The following is a 24,867-nucleotide window of genomic DNA, read 5'->3' as shown; positions in this document are numbered from 1 at the left end:
ATGACTGACAGTGAGAACTGGTCTCTGCACTTGGAGCTGAGGAGGAACAACGTACATGGCCAAATTTCAGTGTCCTGTAGAAACACTACTGTGTTACTGAATTAAAAAGGCACAGGGTTGAGAACAGCAAAGCGCACCTGAGGCAGTGCCTTTTGAGCCTTCTTGAGAACGTGTCCTGGGGTTATCTTCGTGCTGGCACTTGAAGGGTAGTGTGTCTTGTGCTGGTGATGACAAACCTCATGGACATAATTCCTAGGAAGGCCTCTGTGTAAATGCAAAGTACATTTCCTATCTCTTGGACGTACCTTGCTTTGTAATGAATTAAAAGTGAGTGAAAGATCTGCTGCTGGATCCTTTGTGGGATTAGTGAGCACAGGAGCAGGTGAGATAGAATGAGCATATCTGCAAAATAGTTCTGCAGATGTTTATTTTTAGCATTAAGGGTTCTCCAGTTGCAAGTTACCTGGGTGTGGTTTATGGGTTTTTAAAACCTGATGAAAGTAGTTAGAAATGTTTAATGCCTCCCATCCTCAGGCTTACACTGGGCCATGCTTTTTCCTGTTTCTGGAGCTTTTCGGCACTTTGCTTTGAGGCTAACTATGAGAAATAGAAGAAAAATGAAAGCTTTTTGAGTACCTCTGTGTGTTTTCCACAGCACTTGGAGATGCTGTATGGACATGTGTCAGTGTTCCTGTGAAACTGTATGGTCTCTTGCACAAGGCATGGTCATTCAGCTGCTAATATGGGCCAGAGGTGCTCCTGGTGTGCCAGGCTGGAGTTGTGTAAAACAATAAACACTGCTGGAAAAAGGCCTGGGAAAATTTTTGACTTTGGGCATGATTGCTTCCTATGCAATTAAAGCTGTGTTGCATTCCTTGGCAAAACTTGTGAATAAAAGCCTGTGGGGAGTGTTCCCAATGCACTGTTGTTTTATTAGCTGCTGATGGATCAGGGCCTTTGTGCATTTGGGGGTGGTTTAGGGTCTTGGGATGGACTTTGTGTTAGTGGGAGAGCTCTTGTGCCATTGATTATGTTGTCTGGCACAATGAAAGAGATGGGGCATTTCTGCTTCTTGTAAGAAAACTCAGGCTCTTGTTCTGAGCCTGGCACGTTTCTGTGCTTTGTGAGAAATGTGGAGGCTTTTTCTTTGGAGGCAATTCTGATTTTTTTTACAATTCATCACTATCAATTAGAATTCTTCATAGCTCTTTAATTAATGCAGTTACTGTGTAATCATTGACTTTTTTCTTGGTTATTTGATTTCCTGGATTCTCCCTATGTATTGTATAAATTAATTATATTGGTATTGATGTAAATTAGTTGCCATTTATCCTGTGTGATACTGACCAAAGAAAAGCAAATGTAAGTTATTATTTTGAAACTACAATAAGTTTCAAACAGTGATGCATCATCACTTTTCACACAAACTGGGGATTCTTCTGTTTTATTTTGTCTTGTCTTTTTTTTTTTAAGCATAATAAATATTGTTAGTGTGCTAAAGATCTCCTAAATGGAGACTCTCCCTGGAAATCTCCCTGAAACACATTATGTTTATTTGTTTGATGTGTTTTCCTGTGTAAGCTGCAGTCCTGCATTATGATGAGACCACCTCACTGAGGAGCCCCTGTCTAGTTTGCTTTTCAGCATTTCCCTGCAGTTTCTGCCCTTCCTGAAATTTCCATCTCTTCCACATGGCTCTTCAATGAATGAGTATTCCAATTACTTTTTCACCTTAAAGCCCAAACTGGCTTGTTATTATAAACTGCTGAAGTGTTGCTATGGCCAACTTGTTTCACCATCCTGTGGCATAAGTTTGCGACCTGGCTTTTAGCAAGTCAAATTCAAGCTACTCTATGTTCCTTTATGCATTAAGCAAACAGTAGACACCAAACTTAGTAGATACACTTGTCCAGATCTCTGATACTGGAAATGAGCAGTGCTAGAGAAGACAACACAGCTTATGTTATGCAGTAATATATAATATAAATAATATTAAATTAAATAAAGAATAAATGAAATTAAATTAATAAATGGAAAGACATGAGTATTTTTATAGGAGAAAATTTTTTTAGTCCTGAACATATTTTGCTCTTGAAAGTATTTAACAATATTCTAACAACGAGTGCATTCTAAGATTGATAAGATCCTGAAGGGCTGTCCTGGCAGATCTGGCTGTTTGCCTCCTCTTTGCATTTGATAAATTCAGCCCTGGCCAGGCCTTGCTGATGGGCTGTCCTGTCACTGCTGCTGAGCTGGTACAGCTGCTGTCAGCTCAGTGCTTTGTGCTGAGAATGCTCTGAGAGTGAAGATGTAAAAGTAGTTGGAATCTTAATGCAGGATGAATGTCTCTTAAAGGAGCAGGGCTTTCATTCCCAATGTATTTCTTCTTTCCTGCACCTCCTCATTGTTAAATGGCCCTGCAGTTGTGCACACAGTGATCCCAGACTCACTGCCCCACCCCAGGAAACAGCCTTTTCTCCCCCTTGTTCTTGTCTTTGAGCACAAATTCTCAGGCATGAATATTTACCTAGATGGATTTCTTTGCAGCTGCTTCAACTCTGATGTGAATGTTTTATCCCAGCTCTCACTGAACAAATGTGTATGTGCTAACCAAAAGGTGTGGATAGCAGGTGTCTCAAGTCTGTCCTTAGAATAATGTTAGGGTGTGCCATCAGGGCCTGGAAGGGCATTGTCCTTTTGGTCAGAAGGAGCCTTTGAGACTTGGCTCTGTTCACTCCTGTTGTATTTCTTGCTGCTGTTACTTGTATAAGTTGTGGGACCATTTCTAATACAGAGCTGTTACGTTCAGCACCCCTAAAAAACCCTTTAGAGAATGCTTTCTGTGCCAAGGGGAAGAGGAGCTGCATCCTGTCCTGTGGATGTCAGAGTAGGCATTTCTGCAGAAGCAGTTGTGCAGCATTTAATCTGATTGCCTACTATGTGGTACTGCGTTGCTTTTCCTAAAGATGTGCAAGCTATGTTTCAGATTTGACTTAGGTTTCTGTGTGTGTTTAAAAAATTGTCTTTTTTTTCCCTGTAAGTAGAGTTTTTGTATTTATTTGTAACCTCTGATTTGAGCTGTACAGAGAATGCACACAGGTGTCGTTGCCTTGTAGCTGAAATTTCAAATGTTAAAAAAAACCCTATCCCTGTGGGCAGATTGACGTCAGTGTCTCTTTCAGAGAGGTAAAACACCCATTCAGTGCTTTAATGGTGGGGGAGAATTTTCTTCTGAACTCTCCCTGTGAAGCCCATTGCCCTCATTCTTTGACTTCTTCCCTCTTCAAAATGTGCATTTGTAGCAGAAGCTTTTTGTCCTGCTGCTGCACTGTTGAGTTGGTTATGTGATCAACACAGCTCTCCCTCTCATCAAGTAGGAACCTCTCTCTGCTGATGTTTGCTTGAACAGAAAATAGTTCAGCTCATTGGACAGGGGTAAAGAATGCCATCACTTTTGGGCATATTAAGAGCATGTTCTGAAGAAAAATTGTTGTCTTAACCTTTCTTTGTAATTTTGCTGTTGAGGAAAGGTGAGCATTGTGTACATGGGGAGCTGCATTAATGCAGTGTTCTTTATCGCTGAATGTGCTCAGTCTGAAGCAGAAAATCAATAAATCTTTTCAGCCTTTGACTCTCCAAAAGGATTTTCTTGTCTCCTGTGGTACTGTAGAGGACACTGGTTTAGGTGACCACTTTGTCCTGAGTGGCAATTCATTTTAGCTTCTTGATGGGGGGAGGGGAAATATATATATATCTTTTAAAAACAGATATTAAGTGCTTGAAAACCAATGTATGAAACTGTAATCTTAATTTGCTGCCTCCTGGCTGCCTTCATTTCAGTGCATGAAGTATGACCATGTTCCCGTTACTATTTTCTGTTTCCCCATGAGAAAATATCAGTAGATGTTCATTGAGGGGCAGCTTTCTCTCCATTAGTAGATACTGAAATTATGATAGAGACCTATCTGAAGGCCTTTGGCATCTCTCTAAGCTAATTCCTCTATGCTGTTGCTGTCTCAAGTGTTATAAAGCATCACAGCAGATTTAAATCAGTACACCTGATGTTTTTGCAGTATCTTTGCTTTAGAGATTACTTGAATTCCTAATTAATTGTACTTCTGCCTGCAGGTCTGAGTTTGAGTAGGGAGGTTAATGAGCGAGTTTGTGTTTGAACAGCCTCCCCTTTCTGGTATGCTTTGGTTTGCAGACTAATCCCACAGTAAACACACATTAACAGGTACTGAGAAAGGGAAACATAATTTAGCTACAAATTAACACTGTTTCATTCAAAATGCTGGGAGTTCTAAAGTGGTGTGGGGCACGGGACTGGTGGTCTTGTTCCTCAGAACCTTAGAACTGCTTGCATATGTTACTTTTATTTTTTTATGTCTAGATGTTAGGAGGGAATCCTTCAGGTCTCCTATCACAGGTAGAGTTGCTGTCTTTCTTCTCTGCTGAAGCTTTGTCACCTTGTTGGTGCTTGTGGAAAGAGGTTCACTTTTGTGTTCCTGAGCCTGTCTCGGCCTGGGACTGCTCAGACCTAACATCCTCTGATTTGCACAAATAATATCCTGGATATTGGGTGGTTTGTTTTTCATAGATGTACCCTCAAGGCCTGTTTTAAACCATGCAGGTTTGTGCGTGGCCTTTAAAGGAGCTGTGAAAGTCAGGCTTCCATTAAGTAGTGCAAGGTCAGTGTGAAGATCCTCAGTGGTTTTTGTAGGCAGGAGGTGATTTCCCAAGTGGCTGGAGCAGACCTGTCTGAGCAGTTGTGTCTAAAGGGCTGGCAGGGCTGTGCTTTTTTCCTTTGGCTCTTGTCCTTCTCCCCATCCCTCCCAAAGACATTGCACATTCCTGCCTCACCTTTGTACAGGCACTCAGGTGTATAACAAGAGTCACCCAGATCAGCTCTGCCCCTGGACTGAAAATTCCTGCCCTAAGCCTTTGCTGCACTGCTTTTCACCTGAGCCAGAGAGGTGAGTTAGAAGTGCTGCTAAGGCAGGCAGGAAAGTGATTCAACATCCCTTGCGAGACAGGAAAAACGAGGGGGTTTTGATGAGCTTACACTCATTGTGCAACTCAGTTTACCCCTGAATTTTGTTCCTCTGAAAATGCTTATTTGAAGGGAACACTTTTCAGAGTCTCCCACTGAATCTTATCTCATAGTTTTTAAATTTTTAATAGATCTGGCAGCTGGGAAAGACCCTGAGAAAAATGTGTTATTTTGCTTTGGGTTTCTTTCCAGTTGTATAAGGAGTCTCCCTGTCTTTAGAGGCATGGAAAGGCCCATGGGCATGCATAATGATATGATAGAGCTGGTGGGTTTGTTTTCTTGCTTCCTTTCTGGTCCAAGGACAGTCTCTCCCTCTGTCCCACAGCGCCTCTAGTGTTCTGCCTTCACTGAGAAACTTTTGGGCAGATGTGTTGGTGGAAAAGTTATTTGGGGATTTTACCTGCAGAAGTTGAGTATGTGAAAGAGCAGTGCAGAGTGCTGCCAGTTTGGTTTGTGCAGAGCTTTAGTGTGGTGCGTATTCCTGTGTTCAGATCCTCTTCAGATTAGGTGTGCAGTGATGACAGAATCATTTGGGTAAATCTGGGCATGGCTTCATGTAGTGTTACTGTGCAAAGTGAGGTGTTATATGTGATGGTCTTGAAGAGGCTTGGGAATGCCCTGAGACAATAATTTAGCTTTAATACACATTTGTCTCATATGTAATGATTGACTATTATCTTCAACCAAAATTAACAGCCCTACTTTATAAGAGTATTTGCTCTAAATCTATCTACACCACCTTTCAGTTTTAATGCAGAGGAGGTTCCAAATTAGTCCAGTATCTTATGTAACTGCACATTACTTCTGGCTAGTAACTATTTTTTAATGTTTCTAGGGATTTTCTTCCACGAGGTTCTGGAATTGTGACAAGACGACCATTGGTCCTGCAGCTCATCACTGCCAAAACAGGTAATCTCTTCCTCTTTTTGGGTCAATGCCTGGACCAAGTGCTGATGTACTTCAGCAGGAGAAAAAACTTCTCTAAGAAGACATGAGCAGTGTGAAGGAAGATGCCACCAGACTATCTGGAACAAAGGGCTGCTGCTCCAAAATTGTAGGCCCAGGGCCAACTCCTCACATTTCCCATTGTGGGAAAATGATAATGTCTAATGGAGCACATGGTGAATTGAATCCACATCATTACATGCAATATGCTTTGGAAATTAGCTTTGATTTATTCATTTCTTGTTGAGCTTTGCAGTTGTATTAGTTAACACACCAAAATTGCTGCCCTTCTACCTTTAACTCCTGCTCCAGTGCACACAGATTTGATTCCACACAGGCTGTTTTCAGAACTTGTCTTTTTTGGTTGGGCTCACTGCACTAGGTAGAGCAGGAGGTGGATTGGTGGAAAACAAGGGTTCTGTGTATTTGTCTGGTCAAAAATATAAATATTTTTGGGTGTACCACTGAGCTATGGGACATATTGAGATCTTTCATGAGAATTCACCACTCTGTACTCTTCCACAGGGCACTTGATCTGCTGTGGTGTAGCTCAGTTCCCTGGCATAGCTAAAAGCAGTTATGGTTTACCATCATTCCAGTCTTTGGTGTTGTTACTGCTAAACCAATGTAAGCAACAAAAATCCCTGGTTTGCTATTTGCTTCTGCTCAAAACAGTAAAAAAAGAAACGAAATAACATCCAAACCAGCACTGAAACCAAAAAATGGTCTTTGAGTTATGTACCATGATGAAACTGGGGAAAAAACAAAATTATAGCTGCCTGTAAAACTTTAGTCTGTCCCTGTGTGTGAGATGTATTTAAGTTTTTGTGTGTATTTCTTTCCTGAAGGTCTTCACATTGTTCAACAGGAAGGTAGACTGCAGTCTGCTTGGGCTTCAGGGTGTTTTCTAAATTATTGCTTTTAAAATGCCATCATGCTTTCAGTGCCTCTATAAAATTTTCCATGGTGTTTACACTGTGGAAGAGAAAGGAAAAAGAGTGTAATTCAGTATTTCTGCATGCTCAGCTTAGAAATTTTGGGATTGTCAAGTGTGTCATACACTTATTGTGCTTTATATGTGGTATATATTAACATTTATTTTAGTTGGAGGAATGAACTCTTGCCTTTTCTGCAGATCTGGCTTTTGGCCTGTGACAGATGAAGCAGAAATGCATGAATATGACTTAGCTGTGGAGAGTCTTCATCTGACTTTTCCAGCTCCATGCAAGAGCAGAAGAAACAAAAGCTTTGAGCTTTTTGAATCCTTTCAAAAAGGCTGAACTGAGGGGACCTGTCTTATATCTGACCTCAAGTGGTTAAATACTTATTCATTGGCACCCATCCTAAACTTACCCTGCCTGCTCTGTGTTGACTTCTTTTGTAAAATAATTGCTGTCTCTTGGTTTAGGGTTTTTCTCTGTCTGGTTTTCCTCATTAATATGTTCCCAAAGTATTACTGCCTTTAGGTAGGCCTCTAGGTTTTCTACAGGTACCTTCTCTGCTGAAAATTCGTTCTTCATTATAGCTTAAATAACACAACAAAAAACTTGAACAATTCAGGAAAACTGAGTTTTAGCCTAATTTTATGTTTCCTGGATGTCAAGGTTTATTTCTCCCTTTGGGAAATGCTGTGTAGTTCTTGTTAGGGATTAAATGCCAAGACCTTTAAAATGCAAGCTTTAATTATTTTGTTACTTTCTTTAAACTTTGTTCCACTGTTGTTATTTTTGATGGTGAAATTCCAAGTAACTTTATCTTTAAAGTCACCTTTATCTTTGTGAACTAATTTTAAGAAAAGAAAATAAAGAAAACTGCTTAGAGAAGCACAGTGTTCTTTTACAGGAAGCAGATGCTGGGCTGATTTCTATGAAGCCCATAATTATCCAAAATGTTACAGAATAATTAGAGGGCTGTATCAGCTTTTTGTTGCTGTAGTAAACAAAACTAATTTTTAATCCTAGAATTTTTCTTCAGTCTTAAAAGTAACTGTTCTTAATCTTGGAGTATTCCTTGGGAGAGAGGGGGCATTTCCTATGCAGGCATGCACAGATGACTACAAGATACTTCAGCAACATTTTGGAAGTGTCTGAGAGAAGTTTTGGAATGTGAACTTGATTGACAAAGGAGGTTAAATCTTCATTTGAGTCACTGCACTAAAAGATGAAAATTAGCAGAGGAGGCATTTGTGCACATCAGAGAAAGCTTTGCCCATCCATTATTGGGACAGACATGGAAGGTGCAGGAATTGGTTGGGAGGGGTTACCAGGGATCCTCCAGCATCTGAGAGATCTGGCACATCTGGGTAAAGAGGTGTTACCCTTGCAGGGGTAACATTAAACGATCCCATAGTAAGAAATGCATCTCATGAGAGATGTGGAACATATATGGGGTGGTTTTTTAGAATTTTGTATACCTATTTTAAAAATTCTGTGTAGTTTGCACAAAGCTATTTCACAGTGACCTCTTGGCCTCCTTTAGTCACTAACATGTTTTGGTGGTACCAGTACAATTCCTAAATGGCTTTATGGCATTTGCATTCCACATTCATGCAAATTTGTACTCTGCTGAAATACTGAAGGCAAATACAAAGTTTTTAATTTAATATTGCAAGTAACAAGCCAGTCTTTAATAGTTTTGAGCATTTTTCTCTGGGTCTGATAATATGAGAAATTGTGTGTCTTTAAGATGCAAGTGTTGGTGCACAGATGACCTGAGATGAGAATTTTGAGTGTGCTTGTGAGCTGGTGGGTTTTTCTTCCTTTGAGTTGGTGCTCCTTATTTTTCACATTAAAACTTATTTCTTCAACATCCTAAGTTTTTGTTTCACAACTTTTAGTGTAGTTCTTAGCTTGGTGTTTTTTTTATCTAACACAGCAATAAGACTAAATAGTTTTTGTTGGGGTTAATAGATATTTTAAGTGGTGCTGCTGAGTAAGCTTTAGAAGGTAATGATTTGAAATTTCTGAGGTCTTGAGAGATGGGTTGTTGTTTCTGTTGGTTTTTTGTTTTGTGGGTTTTATTTGTGGTTTATTTTTTTTCTTTCTGCTGCCACACATTCTGTATAACCTTAGGCAATCTGTTCTTCTTGCTGTGCTTTCTTCTGCCTCTGCAGGTGAGATAATGACTAGATTCTGAGAGATTAGGTAGGACATTGTTTTTGAACAGCAGTGCCAACAAAAATATGTGAAGCCTTTGTAGTAGGTCTTCTCTTTGTTAAGAATCCATTGCCTGCTGTATAAATCCTGGTATTTGTTATTTACATCTTAAATATCCTGACTCTAGGAGACCTATTTTCCTTATTTTGATAACTGTTTTTGGAGCAATTTCAGATTTTCTTCTTGCTTCAGCAGATTAACAGATTTTGAAATTCTTTGCTGAGGTGGACATTTGTTAGATAAATGAGTCATTTTTACAATACCCACATTTGTTTGAGTTCTGTTAATTAGAATACTAAGTGGAAATTAAATCATAAGGTTCAAAAGACATTCTGATTTTTTCTGAAGTCTTGCAGATGCTCTTTTCTGTTGAGGTTGAAGAGCTTTAATACAAATTTTGTGTATTGCAAGACTACTCCTCATGCATAGCCATCTTCTGTTGCCATCTGGTGGCAAAACCAATCCTCGAACAGAAAAAGAAATATAAAAAGAATTTAGACTGGTTATTTCAGCTAACACAAATTATCTTAGAGACTTCATCAGATGGCAGGCCTTTGGCGGTCTCCAGGGACAAAAACTGGAAAAATGCCACTGTACCAATAGCAGGAAAGAGAATGGGCACTTTAGAGGGAGGAAAGGTAGACAGTGGCTGCCATTTCCTGGATCCCACTCTCATTCATATGATGAACAAGGATGGGAGAGATCAGTAAAACTAACGAGCTGTGTACCCCAAAAGCAGGAGGAAAAGATGGCAATGATGGGTGACCCCTTTTTGAGCTAAGGAAAGGCTCATCCCCCAAACAGTACTGACGTCCTGGAAGAGAGACAGTGCTGGTCTGAAGCCTGAATTTAAGCTTGTGTAGGGTCAGAGAGACTGCAGATGTTCTTTGCACCTGTAAATCTCCCAGTTGTTGCTGTCTGTAGGGGTGACCTGAGCTCATCCCAGTGACTGCTGAGGTCTGGCAGGATGGCTGGCTGAGTTCAGCCACTTTTCTATCAGGACCCTCAAAATGGGATTTGAGCTTCAGCTCATGATGGGACAAATTAATGGGTTCAGGGTTTGCCTGAACCTTTTGTTTCCTTGGTCCCAGACTGGTGCTCAGTGATATTAGGAAAGATGGAATCCCCTCATTAAGATTGAAAAATGGTTTTATATATGCTTATCTTTATAAAGATAATAAAGGAAAGTGACAGAAGAATCAAAGTTCACTTTAAAGAGAAAGAAATCTGTAAGTAGTTATTAGCTAATGATCTGAAAGGTATTTGAGATGAACAGCAGCCAACACAAACTCATCAAGGGAATTAACCCTGTCATAGCAGTGCAATATTTTTTTTTATTACAGGGTAGCAGACTTGTAAATTAAGGTGAGGTTACCTTGTCTACAGTAAAGATTTTTAAATTATCTTCCTTTTTTGAAAATATCTTGGAAAACATGATTTAGCAAGGACTCCTGTGAGATGGATTCACAGCTGTTTAGAGTGGGACACCCCTCCAGGTGATGTTCAGTATTTTGTATTACTGATAGGATGACAGAATGGAGTGTGTTTATCAAGTTGGTGTTTGGCAAATATAAGCAAGAATATGAAAGATACTGGTGGGCAGAATTGGAATTCAAATTGCTTGCAAAAGAAGATAAATATTCCCAAAGTAAGAAGCAATTCAGCTGGGATATGGTATTTTGCTGTACTGAAAGGGTGGTATTTGAGAAAAAGGTTGGTTTTCAGAAAAGAACCTGGTGCTCACAGTGAATCTCTGACAGAGCAAAGCTCATTGATGTCATGCTGTTGTGAAATACAGAAGTAAACTTTGTACAAGATGCAGCACAGAAATGCAGTCTTACAAGGTTCTGCTTTTCCTCAGTCCTGGGAAGGAGAGAGCTCTGGTGAGAGCTCTGCCTCTGTAAATTTAGGTAAAAATGCCTGGAGGAGGGCTGTGTGAGGGCTTGGAACTACAGAAAGCATCATCCATAGGAAATGGTTGAAAGAACAGAGGGAAATTCCTTCTACAAACAAAAACTTCCAAGGTTGTGGAAGATTATTGCATCCAAAAGAATGCTTTTCCTCCTCTGGTACAAGTGTCTACCCTTCTAATGAACCATTTACTGGCTTCTAAGAGTGTGACCTGCTATCTTTGGTAGTTACTTTATCAGATCTGCACTGTTTTCCATGTTTAGTATCTTCTGCTATGATATTCTTGTAATTCTCTGCATTGCCAGGATTTTTTGTTTTAGCTTCAGGAAATGCCTGGGTGCTTCTATTTCTTATAGCCTTTCTGCTTGAAGGTTAGCAGTGGAATAACTCAGTTTGGAGTATTTATTCTTCAGCTTCTTAGAAAAGCTAGAGAAATGGCAAAGCAGAAGAGGGATTGTAGATTGGATAGGCCAAGGGCTCTTGAATAATTCCTCTCTTTTCAAGGAAGCACCATTGAATGATTTGCTATGGTCTAGATTCACTTAACTGCATTTACTTTGTTCAGAAAAAGCTGTCCATCGTCAAAGAAAAGGTGAAGTACTTTGGCTGATGATGTTTATTTGCATGTTTTTAAAACACCCTCTTGAAATCACTCTTTTGGAAAGAGTTCTGAGGCTTTGGGAGATGCTTTATTGAAGGTAAAAAGTGTTGTTGCTCGAGTGATATCTCCCCAAGGGGCAGATAGAGGGTGCAGTAATAGCAGATACTCCTCCTGTGCTGCCTATGTTTAAAATGTTTGCTACAGGCCTACAATTTAATGAACCACTTTTTGGAACACTTTCAATCCCTATTGAGTACTCTACACTGGATACTGCCACCAACTTGGAGCAGCTCTGCTTGAAATCAGTTTGGAAGCAGTTCTGAATCCAGGTCTCTGATCCTGGTGAATTCCTGACCTAGTAACAGATTATTTTGTACTGAGTAAAATCTTTGGGCTTTGTAAGCTCTTGGGCTCAGCCTGATGTGGGTCAGAGTTGTTTTCCAAAACAACCCTTATGTACTCCTAAGGGCTGATCCTTGTCACTTGGCTCTCTTTAGCTTAGAGACAAATTTATGAAATATCTCAAGTGTTTATATAATTTAGTTTGAGAATAGCAATCTCTATTTGCTGTTTAGTGCTCATAACAGTATATCATTGTGCTAGATTAAATAATAAAGGCATACAGAGCTATAACTGACAGGAAAAATAAGGACCATTTTAAAAGATGTGATCCCATATCACTCGTTTTTATGATTTGTCTAATTTAATCAAAACTGAAGAGATAATTAATCACTTGTGGATGCACTGAAGGAACTATGCTCTGCTAGCCTTTTAATTTTATGTTGTCCAAGGTGCTTTTAATGAGTCTGAGGGAAAAAAAAAAAGAGTTATTTTACATGCAAGGACTGTTTTAATTTTGTGTCTAATTGTTATTTCTCTTAATGTAACTTCAGTTTTATACCAAAAATACATGTCTGAAAGCTAGACATCAGGCAGGATCACTTTTTCTTGCCTAGCTTTGTGTCCATTCCCACAAAAACATAAATAAAACATTTTCCTAGTGATCTTCTGTGCATGAAAGCTGGAAAGTGAAGATTGCATTAAAGCATTTGCTCCTCCAGCCTGGCTGAAGGCATCACTGCCAAGGACAGGCTGAGGGCTGAAAGGAGCAGAACAAAGCTCTGCTTGTCCCTTGGAATTCTTATTCTGTAGGCTGTGAGTGGCACCACAGGTTAGGAACCACCCTGGAGTTCATTCCTTCAGCCCTGCTGGCACCACAGATAGCATCAGGAGCAAGGAGATTTGATAAACATGAACCCAGCTAAAAAGCAGCAAACATTTTTATTTGGATTGCTTTGAAGCCTTGTCAGATAGTGAATTTATTACTGGGTGTAGAGTGGGAAAAAGAGAAAAACCTTCCTTGGCTACCGAGTCCACTAATTACAGCTGGGCACCAATTATTAATTACTGGATTTAGAAATAATTTCCTGAGAAAATCTGGTGATTCACTGGGAGAAAAAAATAAGAAGAATGTGTATGTTTTATGCCAGGAGCTGTGCATGAAGAAGTGGGATAAAATATGAACCACTTGTCAGCTCTTTCTTTCATTAGGTATCTATTTGCCAGCCTTGAGATGACGAATTTTAGAAATGTAAATTCTCGTCTGAGATATTTTATTTTGTGCTCCATGTTGTTTTTCTTTTTGAAATATTTGAATATTCCCTGGATTTTTTTTTAAATAAACAATAGATAATGAAACAAAACTCCCATTCATTATCATTTTGCTGCCGGAACTGAAAAAAGGATATAAAAGAAGGTGCTTATTTTTAGGTGCTCTCTTGTTTTTAAAATAAATGATGTATTTTTGTCTGAACAAGGGTGAGTTTCCCTGTTACTCACACACTGAATCTGGAGGGATTATGATATTGTAGCACAGAGAGGTGGGTATTTGATGTTTTCCCCTCCACTCTTTTTTTTCTGTCAGTTTGCTTTAACTATTTATTGTAGTGTTGACTATTTGTTACTTTTTTAACAGCTCTGTCAGTAATAGTAGCAAAGTGACTTTTGGGGAACAGGCTTCAGTACTGACACATGAGGTCCTCTTTCAATCCATGTTCTCACATTTGGTGTTCTCAGCTGCTATTCTTTGAGTACCAAGCAAGCTCTTTGCACTGGCTATCTGGGCTTGTTACCAAGTAACATTTTCTAGGGAAGAAACTTCTGAAGGGAGTTTTGGGATCAGGCCTCCATTGCAGAACGAAATGAACTGGAATGTGCATGAGTCTTTTCAGCCTTTCCCCAGTCCTAGAGCTCTGAGCTGCTGGGGACAGGATGTGAGCTGGTGTCTGGAATTACTGTTTATGTCATCATTTCTGATGGCAGCCTCACTATGTAGATAAACCTTTGTATTCTGCTTTGAAGGAAGAAACTCCAGTTTTAAAATCTTGGGATGTGCTTTTGGTTGTGCAGGCAACCAAAAAGGTTGCAATAATTAGTATCAGTATTTGGATTCAAAAGTCAAACCAGGGACTAAGTGTCAAGTTTGGGTTTAACAAATTATCTGTCTCTGATTCCTGGGCAATGCTCTTCTAAAGTAAACCAGCAATTTGTATGAAATTAAAGGCTTGGGACTTGTTTGTATTGTTCCACTTCAGCCAAGTCACAGCTATTTCTATGGGCACTTTTGCAAACTTGTAAATATTATTCATATTTATACTACAGGACACTTTTAGGAAATGAGAAGCTGTGTTAAAAACATTACAGTGTTTTTAAGTGATCTTATTTTCATTTTGAACTTGCAAAAATTTACAGAATTCCTTTGGTAAATTCATGTGTAAAATGGGATGTAAGTTTTTGAAGCAAATGCTAAAAATCTTTCCTGGTACAGAATTTGAATTACTTTTCCATTTAGGATGTAATACAGGCATATGAGATCAGATGAAAACTCAATCTCATATTCTTAATCTGTTCCCTATTCTATTACTGTAAATGGCATCTAATTGAAAGATTCAATTGTTCCAGAAGATGATGTGCTAAAGATAGGAGCAATAAATCATATCCAGTCAACTTGACTTTTAACTGAGCCTTTCTTGTTGAGGGCTGGTTTTCATATGTGCAGTCATAATAATGCTTTTCTGATAGCCATGATGACCAACTTTTGTGTCCACACATCTGAAGAACACTGGGGGCTTGGAAGTGGGTGTGCAAGTCAATGAGCCTGTGAAATACAGAGTTGTTATTGGTGTTCTTGACAGAGTATGCTGAATTTCTACACTGCAAAGGGAAGAAATTTACTGATTTTGATGAAGTTCGTCAGGAAATTGAAGTAGAAACAGACAGAGTAACAGGAATGAACAAAGGCATTTCTTCAGTTCCTATTAATTTAAGAATATATTCTCCACATGGTAGGTGAAATCATTCTACTTTACATTTATGTCCTGTAAACATACTATGTAGCTCTGTCTGTGTAGCCATCACCTTTTGTAACTGTTCTTATTGCCTGATCTGGGCTGGAAAAGGTTTGAGGCTGAGTTAGTAAAGACCAGTAATGGGACTTAGTAACAAAACTTCTTTTTGGCACTCTCCAGACGAATTCCCTGATCTAGAAAGTCTCTGTGTCTCCTTGCCTTACTGAAAATTTATTGTTTGCTGTCACTAAAAATATAGTCAGACAATAATAGTGTTTGAAGTTGCTTGCTGGTGAAGACCCCCTGTATATATCAAAGTTGGTTCCTCTGGTTGCCATCTGCCCAGCTTAATGAAGACAGTCTAGAGAAAATGTTTTTCATTGGATTTGTCTTTGATATAGGACAAAAGAGGTGTGTTTGGCTGAGGCACATGATTTTTCTAGCTGCAGAGAAGCTCACCTAAATCCCCTGCCTCAAAGCATGTTTGTTGAACATGCTGACTCCAGGAGAAAGTGAAAATTTCCTACCTATTTCTCTTGCTTTGTTTTATTATGATCAATCTTTGAGTTCAGCCACAGTTGTCTATATTAACCAGACTCCAACTACACTCCTGGTATTTCCTTCCTAGGAATTGCATTTTTCTCATTTGTCTAAAGGATGCCCTGTTACCCCAGTAGCAGGATGCTTACCCCAAACCAGGATGCCTCCAATTGCCACTGTGGCCCTTAGGGAAATCATGCCAAAGCAAACCAGGTTTTCTTAATAGATTAATTTTTTCATCTGACTTTTCTGAAGATGTTACAGATTTAAAAAAAAAAAAAAAAAAAAAAAAAAAAAAAAAAAAACAACAAAAAAAAAAAAAAAACCCAAAAAACGAAAAAAAAAACCCCAAACCAATAATATATCCCCAAGCCCCTTAACAACAGGTTTGCAATATAAGTTAGGGTAGCTGTTGATTGTTTTTTGGGAATTTCTTAATTGGAGACATTTCTTAATTGGAGGTGAAAACATGGTCAGAGAAACAATATATTTTAAAAAAATCCAAACAACTGTTTTGGTTTATTTGGAGAATGCAATGAGAGTGGTCTGTTGCCTGTGCTCCTGTTGTTGGACAAAGCTCAGAAAGCCATGTTAATTTGTTTTAGAGCCCTCAAGGACATTTGATATAAGTATTTTTTTATACCAGTTGCAATATTTCAAATATGAAATATTAATATTAAATAGTACTAATAAATCCAGAGATGTAAGACCAAGGGGGAAACAAGTCTTTGCAGATTGTCAGGCATTTTGTTTGAAGTGTTGACAACTGTTGACATATTTATCTGCCTGTAAAGGTAGTTCTGTGGGGTTTTATGAGATCAAAACTTGTGTGCAGCCATAGCTGTGTTGACCCCTTTGTCATGTGTGGTGTTCTAACCAGTTTTATGATCCATGTTGTCCATGTAGTCTTAAGCCTGACCCTTATTGATTTGCCGGGAATCACTAAAGTGCCAGTGGGGGATCAGCCTCCAGATATTGAGCAGCAGATCAGAGACATGATAATGCAGTTCATCTCCAGAGAGAACTGCCTGATCCTGGCTGTGACTCCAGCTAACACTGACCTGGCCAACTCAGATGCCCTGAAGCTGGCAAAGGAAGTGGACCCTCAGGGTAAGCAGGACCGAGTGCCACCACTTTTTGTTCTCAAGTGTAATAACATAATTGAAAATAATAGACCAATTCTTGTGGGAAATTCTATAATTTAGAATATGTAATATAGATGTCTATTTACATTCTCACACGCTCTTCAGCATCACAATACAACTGTTTGTTAGCTCAGTATTGTTTGGATAATGTTGCTGTAATGAATTTTAAAAATGTTGTCACTATCTCTGATAAGCAAGTGGAGCAGTGCTTATTTATGAATATTTGTAGTACTGGGCAAAATAGGGGATGGTGTTGATGGGATTTCTGGATACTTACATCATAAATTTTATACAGTCATATTGTAGGGATGCTGAGCCTTGTTAAGGAGTTTTGAGGAACACATTTCAGCACTGGCAATTATGTTCCCTGCTTTTCCAGACATATCATGACTTGAGTTGGAGCTGTTATTGTGTGGTAGCTTTGAGAAGGGCACAGATATGTTGTAAGGTGTAATTGTTCTTCTGACTCTAAATGATTCTTCAATAGCTTTTTCCTCCTGCTTCCACTCTGGCCAGGCCTTAGAACCATCGGTGTGATCACAAAATTGGATCTGATGGATGAAGGAACAGATGCAAGAGAAGTTCTAGAAAACAAACTCCTCCCTCTTCGTAGAGGTGAGAATGTTCAGTTGCCTTTACTCTTTGCAGTCCAGAAAGTGCTTTGGATAAGGATGGTGTTTGGGAGTCCTGAGATGAATCAAAGGTTAAGCTGGACTTGATGTGTTCCTTGCTTTTGCAGTTATCTATTCAGCAAACATTAAGGTGGCTGTGCTAAAAATTTCCCTTCTGGACCTGGAAAATCCTTTCTTCCTCTGGAATATGCAGTGTAATGCCAGCACATGTCATTAGCCAATATTTTTCTTCTCTGCCAGGTTTCTTGTAACAAAAAAAAAAAAAAAAAAAAAAAAAAAAAATTTTTTTCTTTGTATATGACAGAAGCAAACACCAGAGCTTTGGTAATCTCACTGTAAACCAGTTTTGATCCTTGCCAAAAATTTTCCCTGTTCTGGCAGCTACTGCCACATTTGCTCATTCTGTTAATAATATCAAGAATTTTGATTCTAGTTATAATTTATTGATGAGACTACTGTCTCCTCCCATGGAACATGTTGGTCCAGAAAATAAGAAGGTTTTTTTTCATATTTTGTTAATGTCATGTCATTTATCTGTCTAGACCTTTGTGTATATTTCAATTTAATTTTGGATTTTCCTTTATTTTTGAAGTGGCTTCATTTAGGCTTCACCAGAATTTCAGGTATTTCTCTATTTGAAATGGTGATCTAAAGGAAGTCTATCTGCTATATGTAAGCAGAATGAACAATTAGGCAGTGTTAAGGTTATTCTACTTGTAAACATGATCTGAAATGCCTGAATTGGAAAGTTTTGTTTGAGCTGAGACAGTCTGGTTCTGTTTAAGATTAATTCAGTGGTTCAGGCAATAGCTGCATTGATTTACTCATTGGTTTTGTCTTGTTTTAGGTTATATTGGTGTTGTAAACAGAAGCCAGAAAGACATTGATGGGAAGAAGGACATAAAAGCAGCTCTTCTAGCAGAAAGGAAATTCTTTCTTTCTCACCCATCCTACAGGCACATGGCAGATCGGATGGGAACACCGTACCTCCAGAAAGTTCTAAACCAGGTAGGACCTGAAACCTTTGTGGTGAAAGGCAGCTTTGCAATGATAGGGCCAATATAAAAACTGTATTAAAATGGAGTTGGTCTCTGAACCTCACTCATCCTTTCCTGCTTTCAGTGGTTTTAATTTGCACAAGGTAGAAATAACGCTTTATATTGCATGTAGATACAAAAACTTGCTGTGAGTTATAGTTTCTGACTTTTACTGGCAGTTCTGCACTTCCCTCTTCTTTAGAATACTGAATATTAACATCAAAACCAAGATTTATTTCCCTTCTTAGAAGGATACCATCCTATTCCTCAATTGTTACATTTAACTTATCAGTTGCCCAGTGTTTTTGGTATTCCTACAAGTCAAACTTGATGCTTTTTTTCCCAGCTCACTGTTAAGTTGCAGCTTTTCCTCTGGAATAGACAAAGACCAGGTCAGCTTGGCTTTGTCCATTTTGGACAGCAGCTGGAATGTTCCTGGTTAAAGTAGAAAACTAAATGGCTGCACTGCTTAATTTTTTGCTACAGTGACTTTGCAGCTGTAACTGCAAAACCAGGCTATGAAATGCTCTGGGCTTGCTCAAAAAGACTACTAATGCCATTTATTTGTGCTTCAGAGCCAAAGTCTTCATCAGGATACAAGAAATTTCTTGTACTCTGCATTTTTTTTCTGTGTTTAGAATGTTTTGTCTTATTTTACATCTTGAAAGTTTAATCCATATGTCTTTGTTTTGAGACTGAAACACAAGCTGCACATACCTTTCAAATCTCTTGTCTGTCCTAACTCTTTATATGCTATTAACTTTTTTGAGAGCTGTTTTCAATATTTACCTACTTCAGTAGGAACTGTTGATCTTCTGTTACTCTCTTACTTTTACTGTGTGTAGAATGTTATATGTGGGAAGATCTATGTAGGTTCTGTCCTCAAGGTATTGCAGACCTATTGTGTTTCAGGTAATATTTCAGTTTCTTTGTATCCACAAGGTGGTGCTCCAGGGAAACGCCAGCTTTTGATTTTGTGCCTGTCAGTCTGCTAAGCAACTTTAAATTTGAGTTTTTATCTTTTGGTGTATGACAGTTTAAATGTATAGCTTGTCTGGCTGGGCTTGGGAGAGGGTTTGGGGCATAGTAGAAGAAGTCCAGTGTGCATTTAATAAGGAATGTGTACAATACCTGAGAAATTTATGGCACAAGTAAGTCATAGGTAGTACTGTCCTAACGTATTAAAACATATATTTTTATATATATATATATATATGCATGTATGTATGTAAAAACATGCTGTGGGTGCTCAGAATATCTTTCTTTCCCACTTTGCTTTGTGGCTGTAGCATAAAGGAGTTGTTGTACTAAACAAACATGTAGGGAATTGTGAAACACCCTTAAGAAAAGCAGCAAAATGGGAGTGTGGCATCAGCACAGAGAGGTGAGAGGTAATTTTAAATTTCCCATGTAATGTGCGTAACTTTTTCAGGTGTAACTAAACAGGTGTGTAGTAACAGGGGCTCAGTGAGTGAGAGGATGAAGGAATTTTGTGTGCACCAGGAATATTGAATTGTTCTTTAAAAGTCTCCATTGCATCAGAGATCAAAAGGAGCAGCACTGGTAAACTAGCACAGGTCATGGCTGATATGCTTGGCAGTCAGAAGGAAACTGTGCTCCTGCTTTCATCTTTTTGACAGAATAAAAAGACTTTTATTTCCTTTTTAGCAACTTACCAATCATATCCGGGATACCCTGCCAGCTTTCAGAAGCAAACTCCAAAGCCAGCTGCTTTCCATAGAACATGAAGTAGAGGTATATAAAAACTTCAGACCAGAAGATCCCACCAGAAAAACAAAAGCCCTGTTGCAGTGAGTGTCTTTTGTCTGCTTTTTCACTTCAAATGGGTTTGTTTTGCCTTTTTGCCCCTTCTTTCTGATTGGTTTAAATTTAAACATTAGGATATTGTGAAGGATTCTTTACATAAGCTCCAAAGATTTCTGTGTTTGATGGTCCAGAACACTTTATTTATTCTACAATTTCAACAGAATTTTCCCTAAATTAATTTTAGTAATCCTAGAAAAGGGAGGAAGCAGAACAAGGAAAAGGCATGAAGATGGGCAGCAGAGATGATCAAAGGTAAAAAACTGCTTCTGATTGTGTAGACGTATTCTCTGTCTGCCAAAAAGATGACCTCAAGCAAGGGAGAGAGACATTGTTGGAAGTCTGTAAAGTGAGGAGGCTGGAAGAAGAATAAAGAATGCTTCTTTTTCTTGTATAAAAAGTTGGCTGTCCAAAAGAACCTAGAGATGGCAAGAACAAAATAAATCAAAGGTGGTCATTCTTCATATTTTGTGCACCCAAGACCCAAGATCTTTGATGCAGGAGTTGTCAGTAAAAGTTTGTGTGCTTTCAGAAAGCAGCGAGGCAAATTCTTGGGGATTATCATCATAAGTTCTGAACTGATTTTTCACTGCTGAAGTCACTGTCTGGTTTGGGTCTCATCCACACAATAAGTCTGTCTGATTAGGCTTTGATACCAGCCATGGAACAGGGATCACTGTTCATCTGATTTGGAAGCAAGTGCAGGTGGAATCCCAGCCCTGTCTTGATTGTGGATTTAGCACCAGGGAGAAAGGACAATGCTGATGTTGTGGATTGAACACCAGCTATCAGCTGCTGCTTTGCTGCATCTGCTTCCTTCCTTCCTAGGCCTGTTTCTAGGGATGCTGGATACTCAGTACTGCCTATCTCTTCACCTGAAAGAGCTGCCATTTTGCCTCTCCCATTTTTTTTTTCTTCAGTTGTAGCCCTCTGTGTTTATTTGCAAATAAAATTTACCTCTTAGAGAGGAAGTCTTTGAAGGAGGAAGAAGTGTAAAATGTACCTAGCTCTTCGCTCTTATATGCCTGTTGTCACATTCCTGCTCTGACTGATTTCTGAGCTTTTCTTTCTGATTTCTCTGGGATAGATGGTAAGAGCACTGGATTGTGATAATGTGTAAGTTTGGGGCTGGATTCATTCTCTAATTAAAACTTTGGAATTCAGAGAGGAAAGTAATCAGCTGAACTAGAGAGGCTTTCTTGAGCCAGATGAAGACTGATTTACTCCTTATTTTTGTAACAACTGTGTCCAAAAGAGTAGACAGTTCCTCGGGACTTTACTCAAGATGTTTTGGTTGCAAAAACAGGGGCACATCACCTTTGACTTTTCCATGACTGAGAGAACTCTTCCTGTGGGTTTTTCTGAATGCTGCTGCTGCAGAAGTCAAAGCAGAGCCAAGTAAGCTGGAGCTTGTGGTTCTGACACATCACCGTGTTAGTACTGGTTCTTGGGCTTGCCTTTTTGGCATGAGGAAAAGAAGTTCCTTCCCAATGTCTTCTGAATTTTGCAGCACTGGATTCACATCATGCTATTAGATTGTACTGCAAGACAGCAGGGATGCAGGAGGATGTGTGTGGGTAGGGATTCTATGGATTGGCAACATGGCTGAATCAGTTGTACAGATACTTTTGGCAATTGCTAAATATGTTTGAATGGGCAGTACTAGTTGCATAGTACTGAAGTAAGAGTTGGTAGTTAATATGCTTAAATTGTTCCAGGTTTTGTTTGTTCTTTTTTCCTTTCCTCCCCTCCTTTCCCATTTAGGATGGTACAGCAGTTTTCAGTGGACTTTGAAAAAAGAATTGAAGGATCAGGAGATCAAGTTGATACGCTGGAACTTTCAGGAGGTGCCAAAATCAATCGTATTTTCCATGAACGTTTTCCCTTTGAACTTGTGAAGGTATTTATCCTTGCTGATGTGTTTTATTTTATTTATGTTTCCTTATGTGCATAGTGATAGTAGTGTAGCCAAGCAAAGATCTGATTGAAAGAATATGCTTTTAACTGTGGAAAAAATTACATGAAGTTATAATTGAGACATTTGGCTTAATTTCTAGGATTGGACACTGAGACATGTTCAGAATTCTAAAGTACAAGAAAGAAAATATAATTATAATCCCATTTAATACTATTTTCTGTGCTTTCCTATTGTTTTATCACAGATGGTGTCTTTCTTTGGTTAAATGGGGCAGGCAAGCAGTTACAGTTGGTAAATTTGACTTGTGTTCAAGTAGCTGGTATCTATTAAAACGAGAGTTATGGAAAATAGCCCTTTAGGTCCTTTCCAACCTAAATCATTCTATGATGGTTTGACCTAGATAATGACCCTTTCTTTTGTGACAACACTGACTTCTCTTCCAGCCAGCTGTCTTCCAAGAAACTTAAAGAAAAGCTCTATAACTATATAATTGGGACAACTCCTCTCTTAAATTTAGTTGAAAACTGTAGAATGGGAAGGGAAGGATAAACAGATCATAATCACAGAAGCTACATCACTTTAGAAGCCAGCTTTAAAAAAATAAGTGGAATCCTCCAAATCCTGTTTCTGGCTTACTCTGTCAACTCTTCAAAATCATTCCAGTTGTTGGTATATCTGGAATGGAAGAGTATGTGATTTTCAACAATATTTACTGCTGCCTGTAGCCTTAGTGGTAAAACATTTTAAAATATTTTTATGCATTGTTTGGTGTAATTAGAAACTACTATTTTAACAGCTGCACTTGTTTGTCTTATGGTTATAGAGGGAGAGGGGATATTTTCTGTTTTGTTGAAACCTTCCCCTGATGTGCTCTTGTGTGCTGCTGTTCCTCTAGATGGAATTCAACGAGAAGGAGCTGAGGAGAGAGATAAGTTATGCCATCAAGAACATTCATGGGATCAGGCAAGTGCTCCCATGTTTTCCTGCCTGGTCAGATGGTACAGGTGGACTATTTTCCCAAAGCATTGCAACAAGTTTTGTTGTTCTCAGAGTTTTGGGAAATGTTTTTTTGTGTTACTTGATTGGTAAATTCTCAGATGGTTGACCCTGGTAGCCATGGTGCAGGATTTGAACTTTCCTTTCCTGATTGCTGGAGAGGTCTTGATTTATCATAGTGAACTGATAGTTTTGGGTGTGCTTTTATAGTTCGGTTTTTTTATATAATTTATCTGGCAAGGTAGACCTTGGAGAAGAGTGTTTGAAAGAGAAGCAAGGCTCATTTGTTTAGAACTGGATCTGTGGGGGTACCTGTTTATAGATTCATTTACTCTGCAGTGACCAAGTGTGAAATTCTCCACGTTGGACTCTTGAGTAACAAAACCTCATTTTCTGGTGTGAGTGAAAAGTGCAGCCATAGGATTCTTATGGGTTTGCTGTGCAAGGGAGTGTGCATGGAGTGCTTGCAGCTGCCACTCATCCCTAAGGTTTGATATGCTGCTGCTGAGGCTTTACTGCATTATAGCAGTACTCCTTAGAGTTCTTGCAGTCCTCTTGAAGGAGTTTCATCTTTCAAGCATGTTTGTACCTATATTCTTATATTCTGAATATATTCTTACTCAGAATGACTTTTCCTTTGAGAAAAACAAATTTCGTTCTGTGGAAGGCTATTTAGGGATTGTTATTACTCAGCTCTGAAAGTCAAGATTTGAGCAATTTAGTAAAAAAAAAAATCTTCCTTGCCTGATGTTTTTATTACTGTCTTACATATTCTTTTATGTCCACAGAACAGGTTTGTTCACTCCAGATATGGCGTTTGAAGCCATTGTTAAAAAACAGATTGTTAAGCTGAAAGGACCTTGTTTAAAAAGTGTGGATCTGGTGATGCAAGAGTTAATCAACACTGTCAAGAAGTGCACTAAAAAGGTAGCTTTCACCTAGATCTGGTAATGTAAATAAAATGTAATGATAGAGGATGTAATATAAAGGCTGTCTTGCATTTTATGGTGTTTTAAGAGTTTCCTGATTCAGTCACTCGTCAGACAGAGTAGGACTTTCTCAGGTAATTAATTACAACTTCTGCAAAGTGCTCAGAATAATGTAATCATGGAAGAGTTCATTTTTTGATTCCTTTGTTTTTATTCTTATGGTGAGAGGTGTATTTGAGTCAAGAGATGCCCTCAGTTTCCTCCTTAAAACCATGTTTTCACTTTTTAGCTGACTGGCTGCTTTTCAGTCTCACCTGTCTATCTGCCTGTCCCACCATCCCAGTGCAGGGTACCCCATAATAGTAAGTACAGGAGTGATTCTGAGCACAGAATCACTCCTGATTGATGAGGTTGTTGAGAAATACCTTCTTGCATTAAAAAAAAAAAAAACAACTACAACAACAACAAAAAAAAAAAAAAAAAAAAAAAAAAAAAAACCCAAAAAACCAAAAAAAACCAAAAAACCAAAAAACCCTAAATTTTTTATATCAATGAGCAAGTAAAGGAGATATTTCTTAAAACCCAAAAGACAAAGAACATAGAGAAGCAGATTCTCTGGTATGTTTTCAGCAGAGTTTCCAGGTTTTTTCACTTTTGTCAAAGTCTGCAAGACTTGTCACTTAAGTTAACTGTGCAGATGCTCTTCCCAATGGTATTTGCCAAATTTACCACTGTATCTTGCTTTTTTCAGTATTGTTATGTAAAGATGTTGCCACAAGGTGGAGCCTTTAAAAAATAAGAAATTTGGAAATCGTTTAGAGCTCCCCTCTGGAA

At 38.7% G+C, this 24,867-nt stretch overlaps 1 protein-coding gene across 1 annotated transcript in view; it reads left to right on the top strand.

The window, feature by feature from the left end:
• The window catches only part of DNM3 (dynamin 3), a 172,855-nt gene that overhangs the window by 11,052 nt on the left and 136,936 nt on the right, over nt 1-24,867 (top strand). Inside the window, exons 2-10 of the mRNA XM_050977156.1 lie at nt 5,889-5,962; nt 14,860-15,009; nt 16,459-16,662; nt 17,214-17,312; nt 18,177-18,337; nt 20,035-20,177; nt 21,955-22,090; nt 23,004-23,071; nt 23,893-24,031. Of these exons, the coding sequence (XP_050833113.1) occupies nt 5,889-5,962; nt 14,860-15,009; nt 16,459-16,662; nt 17,214-17,312; nt 18,177-18,337; nt 20,035-20,177; nt 21,955-22,090; nt 23,004-23,071; nt 23,893-24,031 (1,174 nt within the window). The remainder of the gene's footprint in view (nt 1-5,888; nt 5,963-14,859; nt 15,010-16,458; nt 16,663-17,213; nt 17,313-18,176; nt 18,338-20,034; nt 20,178-21,954; nt 22,091-23,003; nt 23,072-23,892; nt 24,032-24,867) is intronic.

This window comes from Serinus canaria, chromosome 8, assembly GCF_022539315.1.
Source record: "Serinus canaria isolate serCan28SL12 chromosome 8, serCan2020, whole genome shotgun sequence".
In the NCBI taxonomy this organism is placed as follows: Eukaryota; Metazoa; Chordata; class Aves; order Passeriformes; family Fringillidae; genus Serinus; species Serinus canaria.
The sequence above is the reverse complement of the archived record's forward strand: the minus strand, read 5'-3'. Positions and strand labels throughout refer to the sequence as shown.